This window comes from Myotis myotis, unplaced genomic scaffold (genome assembly GCF_014108235.1).
Source record: "Myotis myotis isolate mMyoMyo1 unplaced genomic scaffold, mMyoMyo1.p scaffold_m19_p_2, whole genome shotgun sequence".
Lineage (NCBI taxonomy): Eukaryota > Metazoa > Chordata > Mammalia > Chiroptera > Vespertilionidae > Myotis > Myotis myotis.
This window is the reverse complement of record NW_023416324.1, coordinates 43,467,066-43,484,798: the sequence shown is the minus strand read 5'-3', so window position 1 is coordinate 43,484,798 and position 17,733 is coordinate 43,467,066. Positions and strand designations below refer to the sequence as shown.

The 17,733-nt window shown below is 37.8% G+C and overlaps 1 protein-coding gene across 11 annotated transcripts in view; it reads left to right on the top strand.

Annotated features, from left to right (window-relative positions):
* DOCK7 (dedicator of cytokinesis 7) overlaps positions 1-17,733 on the top strand; it is a 186,164-nt gene that overhangs the window by 29,431 nt on the left and 139,000 nt on the right. For all 11 annotated transcript variants that reach the window (XM_036352881.1, XM_036352879.1, XM_036352876.1 and 8 more), the window contains exons 5-10: positions 6,711-6,840; positions 6,939-7,151; positions 7,500-7,585; positions 10,345-10,411; positions 11,326-11,475; positions 16,105-16,185. In XM_036352881.1, the coding sequence (XP_036208774.1) occupies positions 6,711-6,840; positions 6,939-7,151; positions 7,500-7,585; positions 10,345-10,411; positions 11,326-11,475; positions 16,105-16,185 (727 nt within the window). The remainder of the gene's footprint in view (positions 1-6,710; positions 6,841-6,938; positions 7,152-7,499; positions 7,586-10,344; positions 10,412-11,325; positions 11,476-16,104; positions 16,186-17,733) is intronic.

The window sequence follows — 17,733 nt, the reverse complement described above, 5'->3', positions numbered from 1 at the left end:
TAATCCTATCCATTCAATTCCAAAGGTTAGGGCATTTGTTATCTCCATTCCAAGGTCACTACTCTACTGTTCTGTTAAGCTACAAGGAAGTAACTGAAGGAGATTATCCTAAGTAAAGATTATGTAACTTAAGCGTGATTGTTCGTAGTTAAGGTGATTAACTACCCACCTGGTACTTAGTTAAGGGGTTTTACTGATTTATTCCCTTCCTTAGTCCTGTTAATCCCTAACTCCAGGGAAAAATCCCCACCTGGGGAAACAACCTTTCTGGGGGAGGTGGCCTTGGTTACAACACATAGCGCTAAGAAGGGGAGCAAACATATTAAGAACAGTATGCCAGGTCCCTTGAAACATATGCTGTGCAGATGTTTCTTCCCTGCAGTGACTGTGTCAAGCAACAAGGATGGACCGGCCTCCGGCAAATATTTATAAAAAACAATGTTTTATTCTACCACAAAATTTATTTTTCTCATGGATAGTTTTGAAATATAACATCAGATTAATAAATAAAATAGACTCCTGTGAACATGGTGTTACCTGCAGCGCAGAACTTGCACCTGCCACGCCCTAACCACGGAGGCCAGGGGGTCTGAAGGCTCGTGCTGTCAGGATGCTGTGCACCAGCCCCAGTCTACTTTCCCTGTGTAAATTCACAGAGAAACATGAATGGATAACAACAGAAAATGATATTAGAACAGTGGGAGTCAGCAATTTTGCACAGGAAGCTTTGGGAGATGTTATATACTGTACTCTGCCTGAAATTGGGACAAAATTGAACAAACGATGAATGTAGTGCTTTGGAAAGTGTGACAGCTGCTAGCGAATCCTGTTCTCTTCTGTCAGAAGAAATAACTGAAATTAATGAAGCTCTAGAAAATCCAGGACTTACCAACAAAGCTTATTATGAAGATGGTTGGCAGATCAAGTTGACACTGAGTAACCCTTCAGAACAAGATGAACTAATGAGTGAAGAAACATGTGTGAAATGCATAAAAAGTATTGAGGAGTGAAAATGGACGACCCCCCCCCCCCCCAAAATAAAGTAGCATGAAACAACTTGGTCTAGCATAGTTGTCAGAAATTAGTGGTGGATAGGAGATTTAAAATAGCAGTTTTTAGTAATACCAATGGAAAAAGAAACTACAAAAATGCTACTGGAAGAAAATGCCCCTAACTTTTTAATGATTGCAGATAAACATAATATGCATCTTTTTAGAACACCCTATGATTTTTAGGCTGGGCTACAGTTATAATATTCAGAATTCCTGGAATTATCTGTGGTAAAATCTAGTTATAAAATTTATGTAATTCAAGGATAACATTGTTATCTTAAACCTTATATAATACTAGAGGCCTGGTGCACGATATTTGTGCATTGGGTGGTGGTGGGGGGGTGTCCCTCAGCCCAGCCTGCTCACTCTCCAATCTGGAATCCCTCTCACAATCCGGGACTGGTGGCCCCCAACCGTTCGCCTGCCTGCCGGCCTGATTGCCCCTAACTGCTTCTGCCTGCCAGCCTGATCACCCCCTAACCACCCCCCTGCGGCCCAATCACCCCCAACTGCCCTCCCCTGCCAGCCTGGTCCCCCCCAACTGCCCTCCCCTGCAGTCCTGGTCGCCCCCAACTGCCCTCCCCTGAAGGCCTAGTCACCCCTAACTGTCTTCCCCTGCTGGCCTGATTGCCCTTAACTGCCCTCCCCTGCCAGCCTGATTGCCCACAACTGCCCTTCCCTGCCAGCCATCTTGTGGCTGTGGGCGCCGCCATCTTTGAGGGCGTGGCAGTCACTTAGGATATTCCCTCCTTATTGGCTGTGGGTGCCCCCATCTTTGCAAAGGTGTCAATTAGCATATTCCCTCTTTATTAGATAGGATTATAACTCCTTAAATCGGTCTCTGGATTTGGGTCAAAATACTTAATGATATTTCCACTGAAAATGACTGGCAGTGGAGAAAGTTTTTGGTAGTCCTTACAGTGTCAAATGATGAACAATACTTAATTTTATAATATACTGTGTTTACTGGTGCTGTTTTTATACATTGAAGCAACAGTCTTGTAGGAAAATAGGAAAGTTTAATAATAAAACACTCAACTTCAAATAAAACTCCTTTTATTTTGCTACTTGCAAATGAGACTTTTAAGCCTTTTTTTTTTTTAAAGGAAATATGATGACTGACATAGTGGAGAATTCTTTCATGACTTCTATTCTGTAGTTTTCAGAAATGAAGTACTGTACGCTATTGTTCCAGCAACAATGATGTCTCCATTGCTTATTGTTTTGCCCTTATGGCTCGTCTTATTTCACTGGATTTAATATTGTGCTAAGCATCACTCTTGGGGATACTGCTGACACGCTTTTTAGTTTTAGTGTGACCTAATAAAAGCATAGATTTTTACTCTTTCTAAAGAAGACCTGTTTTTATGAACTTACACTTTTGATAACTATTTCAATAGCCAACTTTTAGACTTTAGGGAAGAGAGCTGTCCCTCTGTCAGATAACTCAGAAGTCTTTACTTCTATACATGTATGTTGGAAACTTATAATCAGAAATCTTAATGAAAGATTAATTGTAAAATATGTTAACCTAGAATTATGGAATTTACTACTTAATTTTAATCATGGTGTAGCTGACCTTGATTTAGGCAATAGGGTCAGGTAGTTAATGTTTATGAGTATTTACTATGTGCTGGCCATTTTATTGAGCACTTTATACTCATCTCATTTAAGGTTTCAACAGAAAAATAGCTTAGGCTCAGAGTAGTTAAGTAAATTCTTCGATTTCCCACAGCCAAATAGTGAGTTAGCCAGATTAGAACATAGGGGCATCAGATTCCAAAGCTTATACATATTTTTTGTTATACTAGATATTATTTATTATCTTCAGTGGTAAATGGAAGACAAAAAGGGTACTTTTGATAGACTAGAAGTTTTAAAGTATCCCTGGAAGATAGAACTATACATAGTTGGGCAAAAGTAGGTTTGCAGTTCATATGGAAAATAATTAAGAAATAATAATACAAGAATAAATTCTGTGTTTCCTGTACTTACAACTGTAAACCTACTTTTGCCATGCACCCTGTATATAGTGTTTTAAGCTCAGAAGCAGTGAATATAGGCAGTGGAAGAGTGGCCTGGGGTACTGTTGACATTTGTTTGCTTAGAAACCCCTGCATCATGTGCCTTTTTAAAGAGAGCAGCACTTATGGGGCCTTGAGTTGATAGTATGGTGCCCAGAGAGGGCAAACCTTGTAAGAAGGAGCCCTTATTCCCAGAAGACCAGGTACTGACAGACTGCCTGGCAGCATGACTTGCCTCTTCTCCACAACTACTGGATATGGACTGGGTTGAGCAGATACAGTATTTCCAGACAGATATGGGGTACAAATTCAAAAGTAAGTATAGAACCCAGAATTGGCAAGTATTTGATGAAAATCATTGCATTTGAAAAAGAATTATGACACTACGAATAAAAAACTAGCAATTATGAAACAGTTAATGGACTACTTATCAGGACACATAAGTATATATGTGTATATAATTAATATCTTCAAAGAGATTTGAACAGATATGGTAGCCAGACAAATGTCTTTGGAAATTAAAATTTTTTTAATGAAAAATATTAAAAACTCAGCAGATGTGCTTAATGGCAGAGTAGATGTGATGGAAGAGTGGAATAGATGAAGACATAAATCTTCCACAATTCAGCACAAAGGAGAAAGGGACAGAAAGTACTTTATTTATTTACTCATTCATCAAGTACTTAACTGAGAGTCTGTGTGTGCCAGGCACTATACTAAGCAATCAACAAAATGAAATTCCTGCCCTCATGGAGCTTACATTCTAGTTTGGGATGAGGGCAATGGGGACAATAAACAAACACTGATAAATAATATATACTAGATTTGATGGATGTAAATCTTGGGGAGAAAAAAAAACAGCGTGAGGGGGATAGAGAGAGCCAAGATTATGGACTAAATTTTCTAATTTATGTAAGTAATCTGATAAACATGAATTTGAACAAAGACCTGAAGGAATTAAAATAGTGAGCACTTTGGGTATCTGGGGGAAGAGGGCATTAGGTAGAGGGGAGAACAGTACATGCAAAGGCTTCATATTAGAAGCATGCTAGGAATGTTCAAGGAATAGAAAAAAGGTCAGTGTGTCTGGAAAAGAAGAAATGAGGGTGAGAATGCCATGATAGGAAGTCATAGAAATGGTAATGTGTGTGGTTAGATGGGTAATTATGTAGAGCCTTATTGTAGCAATTGGCCAGAGGACAGAAAGATCCTATATAATAAAGAGGTGATATGCAAATTAACCCCCACGCCCTCACAAGATGGCTGCCTACGACCAGGCTGGCAGGGGGGTTAGTGAGGGACGACCAAATGACTGAATAGCAGGCTGCATGGGGCGACCAGGCCGGCAGGGGGGTTAGTGAGGGATGATCAAATGACTGAACAGCAGGCTGCGTGGGGCAACCAGGCCAGCGGGGGGGGGCTGTGAGGGGTGACCACGCTGGTGGTGGGGGCAATTGGGGGCGACCAGGCCAGCAGAGGGTGTAGTTGGGGGTGACCAGGCCAGAAGGGGGGGCAGTTTGGGACCACCAAGCCAGCAGAGGGGGGCAGTTGGAGGGTAATTAGGTTGGCAGGGGGGGCAGTGAGGGGTGACTAGGCTGGTGGGGGGGCAGTTTGGGGCAACCAGGCCGGCAGGGGAGGCAGTTAGGGGCGACCAGGCAGGCAGGGGGCGCAGTTGGGGGTGATCAAGCCGGCAGGGGAGGCAGTTAGGGGCAACCAGGCTGGTGGGGGGGGGCAGTTAGGAGTGACCAGGCTGGCAGGGAGGGGGCAGTTAGGGCCAATTGGCTGGAATGCAGAGGCAGTGAGGGGCGATCAGGCCAGCAGTCGGACATCCCCAGAGGGATCCCAATTGAAGAGGGTGCAGGCTGGGCTGAGGAGACCCACCCCACGCCTCGTGCACGGATTTTATGCACTGGGCCTCTAGTAATATATAAAGAATATTGAACATGAATCATGCCATTCTCCTTAGCTCTCTTGAATTTTATACTGTCAGTTTTTTAGAACATAAATGAGGCAGAATGCAACACTATTCTGGTTTATTAGAGCAGCTTAGATATGCAATTCACAAATTAAGGCACTCTAACCATTTCATGAAAGGTTAAAACATCTTCTTCTGAATAACACCTTTTATATTACTATATGGCATACCTTTATTTTAGTTCTTCCAAAGACAAATGCTTTCTTTTATTTGATTATGCTGTGATATGAATATAGTATAGTTTCTGTTTTTCCCCCAAAGGGATATCCATTTTATTTTACTTGAACTTGAGCTTGGGGGCACTATTACAAGTAATATAAGCATAGAGCACTGCCTTCTATGCAAGTTGGGGGATGCTTCTTAAGGTCACAGTCCATGGCACTCTACAAAATTAGGTGCTCAGTTGGCACTAGCTGATGGTGACAGTGGTTTGAATGGTGGTACTAATAACAATAATAATTATAAATAACAGTGTAGTTTCTATTTTAATATCTTTAGCAACAAGACATGATGTGAATGATTCATATTCAATATGATTCTTTACTATTTCATAAATTGTCTGATACAAGAACCATATCATCCTCTGGTAATCGTAATTGTTTTTGCTTCAATTAGAAATTTACCCTGTTTGGCTATTTGAGCTGTGGAACAATAATTGCTCTTTGATTTTAGTGTTTCTCCTTGATATTCTTGGATATTGGGTTGTTAGGAAAGAAGGTCACATTCATTTAAGAGTGTAACGATATATGTTAACTAAATAATATATGTGTACGGTGATGTAGATCCTGATGGTTTCATTTTAGAAGTCTGCATCTTTAGGTTAAGACATTTTATACCTAATGAGATAGAGCAAAAATATTTTGCCTATTTGAAATTTAAGATTCAATGCTTTATATATTTTTTGCCTTCTTATATTATGAATGCAATATATATTTTCCTCTCTCATTTTATTCTTTAACCTGGCTTCTCTCATCCTTTATTTTTACTGATCTATTCTCTGAATTGAAAGTATAGCTGTAAATTATATATACACTAGAGGCCCGGTGCACGAAATTCGTGCATGGGGCGGGGGTTGTATGTGTCCTTCAGCCCAGCCTGCACCCTCTCCAATCTGGGATCCCTCTCACAATCCAGGACTGCTGGCTCCCAACCGCTCGCCTGCCTGTCTGCCTGCCTGATTGCCCCTAACTGCTCCCCTGCCAGCCTGATCGACGCCTAACTGCTCCCCTGCCGGCCCGATTGCCCCTAACTGCCCTCTTCTGATGGCCTGGTCGCCCCCAACTGCCCTCCCCTGCAGGCCTGGGTCCCCCCCAACTTCCCTCCCCTGCAGGCCATCTTGTGTCCACATAGGGGCGGCCATCTTGTGTGTTGGAGTGATGGTCAATTTGCATATTACCTCTTTACTAGATAGGATTGTCATGAAAAGGAGAGTATGATTTACTTCTGGAAACTCATAACCTGCTTTGTAGTTGGATTAAAAGGACTTGGAATGGAAGTTTTCTTAAACCTCTGGTTAATTGTTTAGCACACTCAAAACTGCTAGTGTATATCTTTATTATGTAAATAAATATTCAGATAATATTTGGCTTATTATTTAATGATTAAAAAGTGGAAAATTTTTAAAAATTGATATTTACATAACTGTTTTATTTTGTATAGATATCATAAACTGGGAACAGGATTTAATCCCAATACATTAGATAAACAGAAAGAAAGGCAAAAAGGTTTGCCAAAACAGGTGTTTGAATCTGATGAAGCTCCAGATGGCAGCAATTACCAGGATGAGCAAGTAATACTTTTATTTTGAAATTACTATAAAATGATATTTTAAAATAGTTTGTTTTATTCATTAATTCATATATTTATTTTTAATATTTTGCATGACAGGATGATCTTAAAAGACGTTCAATGTCAATAGATGATACTCCAAGGGGTAGCTGGGCCTGCAGTATTTTTGACTTGAAAAATTCACTTCCTGATGCTCTGCTTCCCAATTTACTTGATCGAACTCCAAATGAAGAAATAGACCGTCAGAATGATGACCAAAGGAAATCAAACCGTCACAAGGAACTCTTTGCTTTGCATCCATCACCAGATGAGGTATAGTTATTTGGGAATAAAGAAGCAAGTAATTATGAAATAGACATTTTGGGAGTATGAATTACATATAGCATAGTATAATAATGTAGGGAATAAATCACAACTGAGCCATAGCTATAATTTTTATAAATGAAACATACTTTTTATTCTAATGAATTTATTATTAATGAGTAATTTCTGTGAATTTAGCTCACTTACAATCCAGTTCTAGAATAAATAGGTCATTCTATTTTGTGTTCAATTGTGAAGACTAAAAGTACTAAATTAATAAAATAAGTTTTTAAAGAAATTGTGAAGGGTTGAAATATGATAAGCAGGTTCATTTTGGTGTTGCTTGTCAATTTGTAGGAAGAACCAATAGAACGACTTAGTATTCCTGATGTCCCCAAAGAACATTTTGGTCAAAGACTTCTTGTAAAATGTTTATCACTCAAGTGAGTATTCATTTTGTTTACTGCATACTTTTGTTTACTGCATTCTTCTGAGAAGTATTTTTTTGGTGTGAGGAATATAAAGACAACGTATCTTTTTCATTGAAGAATTGATTGTACCTTTGTCACATGGTAGGCTTTGTTTTTTTGAAGTACATATTTTTTTCCTTCTTTAAAAAAGTTAAATATATATTCACATTTATATTCTGCTTCACAAAATGCTTTCTCTTATTTTGTTTCATGCTGTCTTCAGAGTAATTCTGTAAGGTAGATACTATTTTCTTCATTTTACAAATGAGGAAACCAGGGTTCAAAAGCATTAGCAGAGGTCAACTAGCATACTCATTATGCAACCTATACTCTTTTTACTCTATCATGTTAATATTATCAGTTAGTTATTAGTTCTGACTTATGAAAAAAAGTTTCAATTCATAGAGCTTTTTGAAAGAAGTGACTCATAAGGATGGGCCACTTCTGTGTTTAGATAACATAGGCAGTTTTCTTCCTTTGAAAGCTAAGGCTTTATGTGTTTAATTAAACATGAAAGGATGCATATTGAAAATCCAATATGATACCATTTACCCACTGGAATGGGTAAGAAAAGACAGACAATTCAAAAAGACTAGCATTGCCAAGTATTATAAAGGATGCCTAGTAGAGGCTTACCCATGTACCCAGTATCACCAAGACCCTTATTCTTTTGGCATCTGGTTGGGGTCTGCTAAGAGAGGCATCAGAAGTCAGAGGGTGGAAGAGAGTGAGATCAGGTTGGGGTACTTGTTTTTTTTTAACTCATTCCCTGCTAGATCACATCGATTAGTTGTCACCCTGTCCCCAGGGCCACAGTTTTTTGTGAAGCGTCCTCCATATTTTTTCTAAGTTTGGTTACCACTTGCACATTTTCCTTTAGGTCAAGGGATGGTAATGAGCTGCCGATGTTGCTATTCCACCGAATAGCACTCTCTGTAATTGTTTCCCCTAAGTTATGCCCAATTCTTTGTAAATGGCTTTTTATTAAACTCTTAATCCAATAAAAATATGTTGTTTTTCTCCTCTAAGAACTTTGACTGATAGTCATATGATAAAAAAATGAACATTATTGACATTTCTGTCTGGGGCTCTCCTATATAATATAAAATGGTTAGCCACCTCCCTGGCCGCTGCTCAATAAATGTCAGTAATAATAATAACCAAAAATATCTCCAGACATTGCCAGATTTCTCCTTGGATACAAATTAGTCCTTGGTTGATAACCACTGCTCTACCATTTTATTAACTTTCTATTTTATTTCACCAGCAAATATTGATTGAGTGCTTACTAAATGTAAGTCATTGTTTGTGGAAGTCAATCAGACATCTCAACTTACACATACTGTTATAAAATAAGTAATGAAAATTAGTATGCTAGCATTTAAAATGATAGTGAGATTAATATTTGTCATGGGAATCTACACTAATAAAAGGCCAAATATGCTAATTAGACTGGACGTCCTTCCGGACAAAGCCACGGTGGCGGGGTTGAGGAAGAGGCATTTAGGGGTGATCAGGCCGGCAGGGGAGAGCAGGTAGGGGGATCAGGCCGGCAGGGGAGAACAGTTAGGGCGATCAGGCCAGCAGGGGAGAGCAGTTAGGGGGATCAGGCAGGCTGGGGAGCAATTAGGGGCATCAGGCAAGCAGGCAGAGTGGTTATGGGTGATCAGGCAGGCAGCGTGGTTAGGGGAGATCAGGCAGGTGAGCGGTTAGGAGCCAGTATCCCAGATTGTGAGAGGGATATATGACTGCTGGTTTAGGCCCTATCCCATAGGAATTGGCAGTCGGACGTCCCGGATTGGAGAGGGTGCAGGCCAAGCTGAGGAGACCGCCCCCCCCCCTCAACCCATGCACAAAATTTGTGCACTGGGCCTCTCGTATATCTCTAAAATATTAAGTTTGAAAACAGACTGTAAAATATGTATACAGTGACATTCTGTATTTAAAAAAGTAATCCATTTAATAAGTGGATTTATACATAGAGAAAAGTCTGGATGGATAGGCACTAAACTGTTAATTATGGTTCTCTCTATGTTGTGAAGTTTTGGATGCTCCCATTTTCTTCCAAATATATTTATGTATCCTAATTTTATTACATTGAGTATGTGATTTACAAACTGAAAAAGAAAACATTAAGTCTTTACTTTTAAAGTTTATTTAAAATCTTACATATCTACATACACAAATAACCAAATTATAGTTAAGTAAGTACTTAGTGTCAAAAAGTGGACTTAACCCTACTAGACTGCTGTACCGATTTTTCGGTAATTTCCACACAAAGGTGGAATATTGGCACTAGATGAAAAGTAAATGAAAGGTAGACCTATTTTCTACAATGTCTCCAAGTTCCATCTTATTCTAACCACTTGTTTGCATGTAACTAACATTTTTCTATATCATGTTGATTTTTTCTCTTTAATGCTCAGGAGCCCAGGTATAGGGGACAGTTAGTTTCAGGGCCTCAGGTCTGGTAGGATTAAAATGCCATGAGCTTTTAGGCAGAGATTACTTATAGGAGAAATTAAGGAAGATTACCTAGAGGAGGTAATGGTTGATATAAATTGAAAGATATACCTGGAAAAGTGTTTCAGGAAGAAGCGGGGTAGCATAGATGGTGTAGCACAGATGTAGAAAAGTACACGATATTGAGATTATTTTTGGAATGAGAATTTCTCTCCAATTATGTATTTTATATTTATTTTTAAACTACTTCATTGTTTTTCTTCCTAAAGGTTTGAGATTGAAATTGAACCTATTTTTGCAAGTTTGGCTTTATATGATGTAAAGGAAAAGAAAAAGGTAAGGTTATATGATTTAAACATAATAGATTTCAGAAACCTGATTTTAAGTTGTTTTATAAGATAAATAAATAACAATTTTTCGAGAATTATTAAAGATGGATATTTTACAACGAAAAATGGAAATTTAAGGCTTGTTAAATATATTCTTACTATGAAATAATTTAGTTTATACCTAGATTTTATTTCATTGAAAGAGTTCAAAAGCCAGTAGCAGAAGCAACTTTTAATTTAAAAACAAGAAAAGATACTACAAGAAAAGCATTTTAGGCAATCTATTAAAGGTAACAATGATAACAGTGAGTTTTTGTTGACATAATTTTCAATTTCTTACTACAACATCATTTATGTATATTTTAAATATTCTGTCTTAAATACTGCTGTTAGTTTTACCATCATCATTTACAGAAGGCTGTCTTATCTTTGACACTAAGCAAGAAAGGCTGTCTTTCTTGCTTGTATATTCTAAGCCTGAAGTGTAGTAGAAACTTAAAGTGCCTTCAGTGACTTCTGCTGTCAAAATATTACGGTTTTCTGCAGTGGGACTTTGCTTGAGCAACTTGTATTTGCTAAATCAAAACTGCTGAGATATTGTTCATATAATTTTTAAAGACAATTTGGGATAATTCATCTCAATAATAATTTCTTTGTATATTGTATTAGAGGTTTACATTTCCAATCAGAAGAGTTTGGGATATGCTTCTTTAGACTATGTTTATTATATTATATTTTGCAAATAGTTTGTACATTTCTTTGGATTTAGACATGTAAAGAATAGGCAGTGACATATATGATAAACTGTATGTTATAGTATATTATTTTAATATCTAATAGTTTAAGATTGGAGATGTATGATTTTTGTGAGTTTTTATAAAATGTACAGATTTAAAAATTTGATATGATTATATTTTTTAGATTTCAGAAAACTTTTATTTTGACCTTAATTCTGAGCAGATGAAAGGATTGCTACGTCCACATGTACCACCTGCTGCCATTACCACCCTGGCAAGATCAGCTATTTTTTCTATCACTTATCCTTCCCAAGATGTCTTTCTTGTAATAAAGGTGAGAATAATCTATATATATAATCCTAAGCGACCGAATGACTGAACGACCAGTTGCTATGACGCGCACTGACCATGAGGGAGCAGATGCTCAACGCAGGAGCTGCTCCCTGGTGGTCAGTGTGCTCCCACAGCCAACTTCCCACACTGAGCAACCTCTCGCGGTCCCTTCCCCCGGCCATTCAGGCCCAATTGGCCTCGATTGCTGGCCAGGCCAAGGGATCCCACCTGTGCACAAATTTGTGCACCGGGTCTCTAGTGTTAAAATATATTTGTTTATTTCTGTAGTGTCTGTATACTCATCTCTCTATCAGTGGTGCAGCTTTTTATGGGCACAGATTTTGCCTTTACTTATTTTTTCATCTTAATATTCTTTAACATACACTATAGGTGCTACTTAATTTTTTCTTGAATTAGGGACTGTTTTAGTCAGGGTTTTTCATAGAAACAAACCTGTAGGATGGATACATGTGTGTGTGCGTGTGTGCGCGCGTGCGGCTGCACACACACACACACACACACACACACAGAAAGGAAGGATTTGGCTGGGGGCTAGCAAGTCTGAAATCTGTATGGCAGGCAGGCAGGCTGGAAATTCAGGAAAGAGTTGTTGTCTTGGGTTTGAATCCCACAGAGCAACATACTAGAAACTCAGCCAAGTAGTCTTGAGAATACCTTTTTTGAGAAACCTCATTTTTTGCTCTGTGACCTTTAACTAATTAGATGAGGCTCACCCACATCATGGAGGGTAATCTACTCTACTCAGTCTACTGATAAAATGTTAATCATCTCCAAAAAATACCTATACAGCAACATTTAGTCTGATATTTGGTCAGACAACTGCTTTCAATTCTATTGGGTTTATACCCAGAAATAGATTTCCTGAATTGCATGGTAGTTCTATTTTTAATATTTGAGGAATCTTTGTACTGCTTTCCATAGTGGATGCACCATTTTACAGTTCACTGGTAGCGGCGAAGGGTGCTAGTTTTTCTATATCCTTGCCAATATTTGTTGTATATTTATTTATTTTTGAGAGTAGCCATTCTGATGGGTGTAAGATGGTCTTATTGTGGTTTTGATTTGCATTTCCCTAATGATTAGTGGTTTAAACATCCTTTCATATGCCTATTAGCCATTTGTATAGCTTCCTTGGAGAAATGTCTACTCAAGTCCTTTTCACATTTAATAATCAGATTATTATTGTTTTGTTATGTTATGGTATTTTTTTTTAATTAAATCTTTATTGTTCAGATTATTACATTTGTTCCTCTTTTTCCCCCCCATAACTCTTCTCCTCCCAGTTCCCGCCCCACCCTCTGCCCTCACTCCCCACCCACTGTCCTCATCCATAGGTGCACGATTTTTGTCCAGTCTCTTCCCGCATCTCCCACACCCCTTTCCCCCCCAAGAATAGTCAGTCCATTCCCTTTCTATGTCCCTGATTCTATTATAATCACCAGTTCATTCTGTTCATGAGATTATATATTCACTTGATTCTTAGACTCACTTGTTGATAGATGCATATTTGTTGTTCATAATTTGTATCTTTACCTTTTTCTTCCTCTTCCTCTTCTTAAAGGATACCTTTCAGCATTTCATATAATCCTGGTTTGGTGGTGATGAACTCCTTTAGCTTTTCCTTATCTGTGAAGCTCTTTATCTGACCTTCAATTCTGAATGATAGCTTTGCTGGATAAAGTAATCTTGGTTGTAGGTTCTTGGCATTCATCACTTTGAATATTTCTTGCCACTCCCTTCTGGCCTGCAAAGTTTCTGTTGAGAAATCAGCTGACAGTCGTATGGGTATTCCCTTGTAGGTAACTGAGTTTATTTCTCTTGCTGCTTTTAAGATTCTCTCTTTGTCTTTTGCTCTTGGCATTTTAATTATGATGTGTCTTGGTGTGGTCGTCTTTGGATTCCTTTTGTTTGGGGTTCTCTGCGTTTCTTGGACCTGTAAGTCCATTTCTTTCACCAGGTGGGGGAAGTTTTCTGTCATTATTTCTTCAAATAGGTTTTCAATATCTTGCTCTCTCTCATCTTCTGGCATCCCTATAATTCTGATGTTGGTACGCTTGAAGCTGTCCCAGAGGCTCCTTACACTATCTTCGTATTTTTGGATTCTTTTTTCATTTTGCTTTTCCGGTTGGGTGTTTTTTGCTTCTTCACATTTCAATTCTTTGATTTGATTCTTGCGCTCCTCTGGTCTGCTGTTGGGTGTCTGTATAATATTCTTTATTTCAGTCAGTGTATGCTTAATTTCTAGTTGGTTCTTTATCACAACATCGAGGATCTCATTAGATTTCTTGAGGATCTCACGACATTTATCGGCAGTTTTTAGAAACTTATTGAAAGACCTTAAAAGTGTGGTTTTGAGCTTTATATCTTCCATTTCTGACATCTGCGTCCTGTTTCTTTGTCTCCGCATTTTTTATGCTTTCTTAACTACAACCTCTAGTGGTCTTTATGCGCAGTCTTGTTGTAGTTAAGCCTAGATTGTTGTAGGTAATACTGGCGGGGATTTGACCACCAGGCCAACTGGCTGTGAGAATCAGCTGTGTCTGCAGTGAGAGAACTTCTGTCCTCTAGGGAGGTGCTAATCTAGCCTTTGCCTGAGGCTATCCGGCAAATGCCTCTGTGCAGGGCTTGGGCGGGGCGAGTGGCACGGGATCAACAGGGTGGGCCGGAGCAAGCAGTTATGGCTGCTCTCAGTCCCGTCCCCAGGGGCTCTGCCTCTCTGAGTCCCAGCAACCGCTGCAAACCTCAGAGAGAAAGCTGCCTTCGAGTTCCGACCGAAGCCAGACAGTCCCGCTTCTCCTGTTTGAGTCTGGATCCCTAAAGACTCGCCCGGATCTGGAGCTCAGAGTCTGCGACTCCCTCCCAATTGAAAACTCCAACCGCGCCCTCAGCCGCCAGCCCGCTCTGCATGCACTCCGCACCTCAGAATTTGACTTCAGCACTGCGCCTTCTTTGAGTGTCGGTATGCGTTTCTCTTTCCTCCTAGTTGTAGGACTTCCACTCAGCCAGCGTTCCTGTGGTTCTGGGTGATGTCCGTTCCGTCTGTTAGTTGTTTTTTTTGAAGTGGTTGTTCGAGGCAGCAAACTCCGGCATTAACCTATGCTGCCATCTTGGTTCTCCAGTTATGATGTTTTAAAAAATCTGTTCTGGGCATTAACTCCTTATGATATATATGTATGATTTCTCTCATTTCTTGTCTTTTTACACCGTTGGTTGTGTCCTGTGAAGCACAAAAGTTTTAAATTTTGATGTAGTCCAGTTTACCTACTTTTACTTTAATTGAATGTGCTTTTTTTTTTTTTTGGTCTCAAATCCAAGAAAACATAGTCATGTTCTTTATTTTTTCTTCTCTAAGAGTTTTATAGTGTTAGGTCTATGTTTAGGTCTTTGATCCATTTCAAATTAATTTTTGTATAACATAAGGTAAAGGTATAATTTAATTTTTTGCAATTGGACATTCAGGTGTTGTTTTTTTAACACCATTTCTTGAAAAGCCTCTCCTTTTCTTATTGAATGGTCTTGATACCCCTGTTGAAAATTATTTAACTATATATACAAGGGTTTATTTCTGGGCTCTATTCTACCACATTGATCTATAGGTATATCTTTATGCCAGTACCACACTGTTTTGATTACTGTAACTTTATATTAAGTTTTGAAATCAAGAAGTTTGAGGCTTCCAGCTTCCAACTTTGTTCCTTTTATTAAAGCTTGTTTTGACTATTGGAAAAACAAACAAACATAAAAACACCCCATTATTGTGATTTTGATTAAATCTACAGATTGTTTTAGGTAGTATTGACATCTTAATTACATTAAGTTTTCCAGTTCATGAGTGCAAGATGTTTTGCCATTTATTTGTGTTTCATTTATTTATTTGTTTATTTATTTATTTATTTATTTATTTACTTTTACCACTGTTTTATAGTTTTCAAAATACAACTCTTTCAGTTCTTGATTAGTTCCTCAGTATTTTATTCTTTTTGATATTATTGTAAAATGGAATTATTTTCTTAATTTCCTTTTCAAATTGCTCATTTTTAGTGTATAGACATACAACTTATTTTTGCATGGTTTGTATCTGATACTTTGCTGAATTCCTTTAAGTTCTAAAGAGTGTGTGTGGGTGTGTGTGTGTGTGCACGCGCGTGAGTGAAATATTAGGGTTTTCTGTATAAAAGATCATGTCTTCAAAGAGATAATTTTACTTTTTCCTTTTTAATTTGAATGTGTTTTCTTTTTCTTGCCTAATTGCTCTGACTCAGTCTTCTAATTACTATGTTGAATAGAATTGGCAAAAGTGAGCATCCCTATCTTGTTGCTGATCTTAGAGGGAAAGTTTTAAGTCTTTTAACACCTAGTATGATGTTATCTTGCGGGCTTTGCACATAAGGGCTTTGATTATGTTGAGGTAGCTTTCTTAAATTCCTAGTTTGTTGAATGTTTCTTTCATGAAAGTATATTGAATTTTGTTCAGTGCTTTTTCTATATTAATTGAAATGATCATGTGATTTTATTATATTGATTAATTTTTATATGTTGAATCATCCTTGCATTCCATACTGATAGCTTTTTAAAAAAAAGTTTAATCTTTAATTTTTGCCTTTGACAGTTAGAAAAAGTCCTACAGCAAGGAGACATTGGAGAGTGTGCAGAACCATATATGATTTTCAAAGAAGCAGATGCCACCAAGGTATAGAATATCATGCCTCTCATTTCCCCCACTTTTGTATTTATTGCCATTCACTCCCATTTCCCCCAAGTCCCCAAACCCAACCCTAAATTACCTCTAATCTCCCAAATTATTATTTGGGAAACTACTGTGTAAAGCATACTAATAAATTTAATTCATTTTTTTCTATTATCCTACTCAGTTTCTTTCTTTATTTGCTTTGTCACCTCGCTTGTGTCACATATTGTGCTATTCTTTAAAATATCCCTCACCATTAATTGATTATTTAAATTATTTTTTTTGTAGAAAGCTAATTCAGTTTAATTCCTAAATAATTTTTCTTATATATACAGAATAGTGATATTGATTGAACATTTCATAGCAAAACAGAAATATTCTAGGCCTCTGTCTAGCTATAGATAATTAAGAATGTGTTAAAAATAGAAAATACAACCTCTGTTTTGTCATCAAATAACAAATTTCTAGAATTTAGATAAACTTCTAAAGCAAAAATAATTGGTCAACAATAGGTACCAAATTCCAGATACCCTGAGTTAGCTATAGGAATAACAGGTGATCTTGGGTCTTTGAACACTTCATTTAATACTGGAAACACCCAGGAGAGGTATGCTTGAGAAATACTTTACAAACTAGAAAATGTTTTACTTTCTGTTTTTCTGAGATTCAGAACAAGAGCTAAGCCTTTTCTGCTATTATAAGTAGATCTGAAGACATGGTAATCTTCTCTGATCCCTGGCTATCTGGTTGAAAGCAGTGTTAAAGTATTCAGGCTTTCCCAGGTTGTCATTTTACAAATTAAATTTGCTCTGTTATATGGAGTTCATAGGTATTATAGCAGCTTATTCCACATTTCTTCTTACATATTTACATAAGCTGATAGAATTAAGTATACTTTATAGCTAGGCTTTTAAAGCAAGAACCTATTTTTAAGGTATACTAGGTATAGCAGTAAAAGTGATGCCATTTAGCTATCTGTCCATCTTTTCCCAGCTCTGAGTCTTCAGGTAGGGAACTGTCATTAGAGTAAACCACACCAATAGACATACTGTATAGAAAGAATATGTGAGGAATTTGGTGTGGGTTTTCACTCTTGGACCATTGGTTGGATATTGCAGGTCGCCTTAGTGTTTGTTCAGGAATAGCCTAAAAGTTGAGCCAGACTCAGGATGTCTTCCAGGTAGGCATGTACTGTTTGTACCATTAGTCTTTTACCAGTATTTAGTACTCTTATCATACTTTTTTTTTTGCTTCATTTATTACTACTCTTGGCTTATTATTGGCATATTTGTGCCCTACACTCCCACCTCATGGTTGCTCTAAGTTAGGGACTATTTTAAATCGGCTCAAGTGCTTCCATATTTTTTAGAATATTTAAACTTAATGAGTTATAACTTAGAATATTTTATAGTTTGCAGTTGGAAACATAGTTATGCTTCCTTTCATAAAATAGTACTTAAAATACATAAACATATTTGACACTTGCTCTTTTTTCTCCAGAGATGAGATAATTTCAAACAAAAATGTCGAAGACTTATTCTGTACATACAT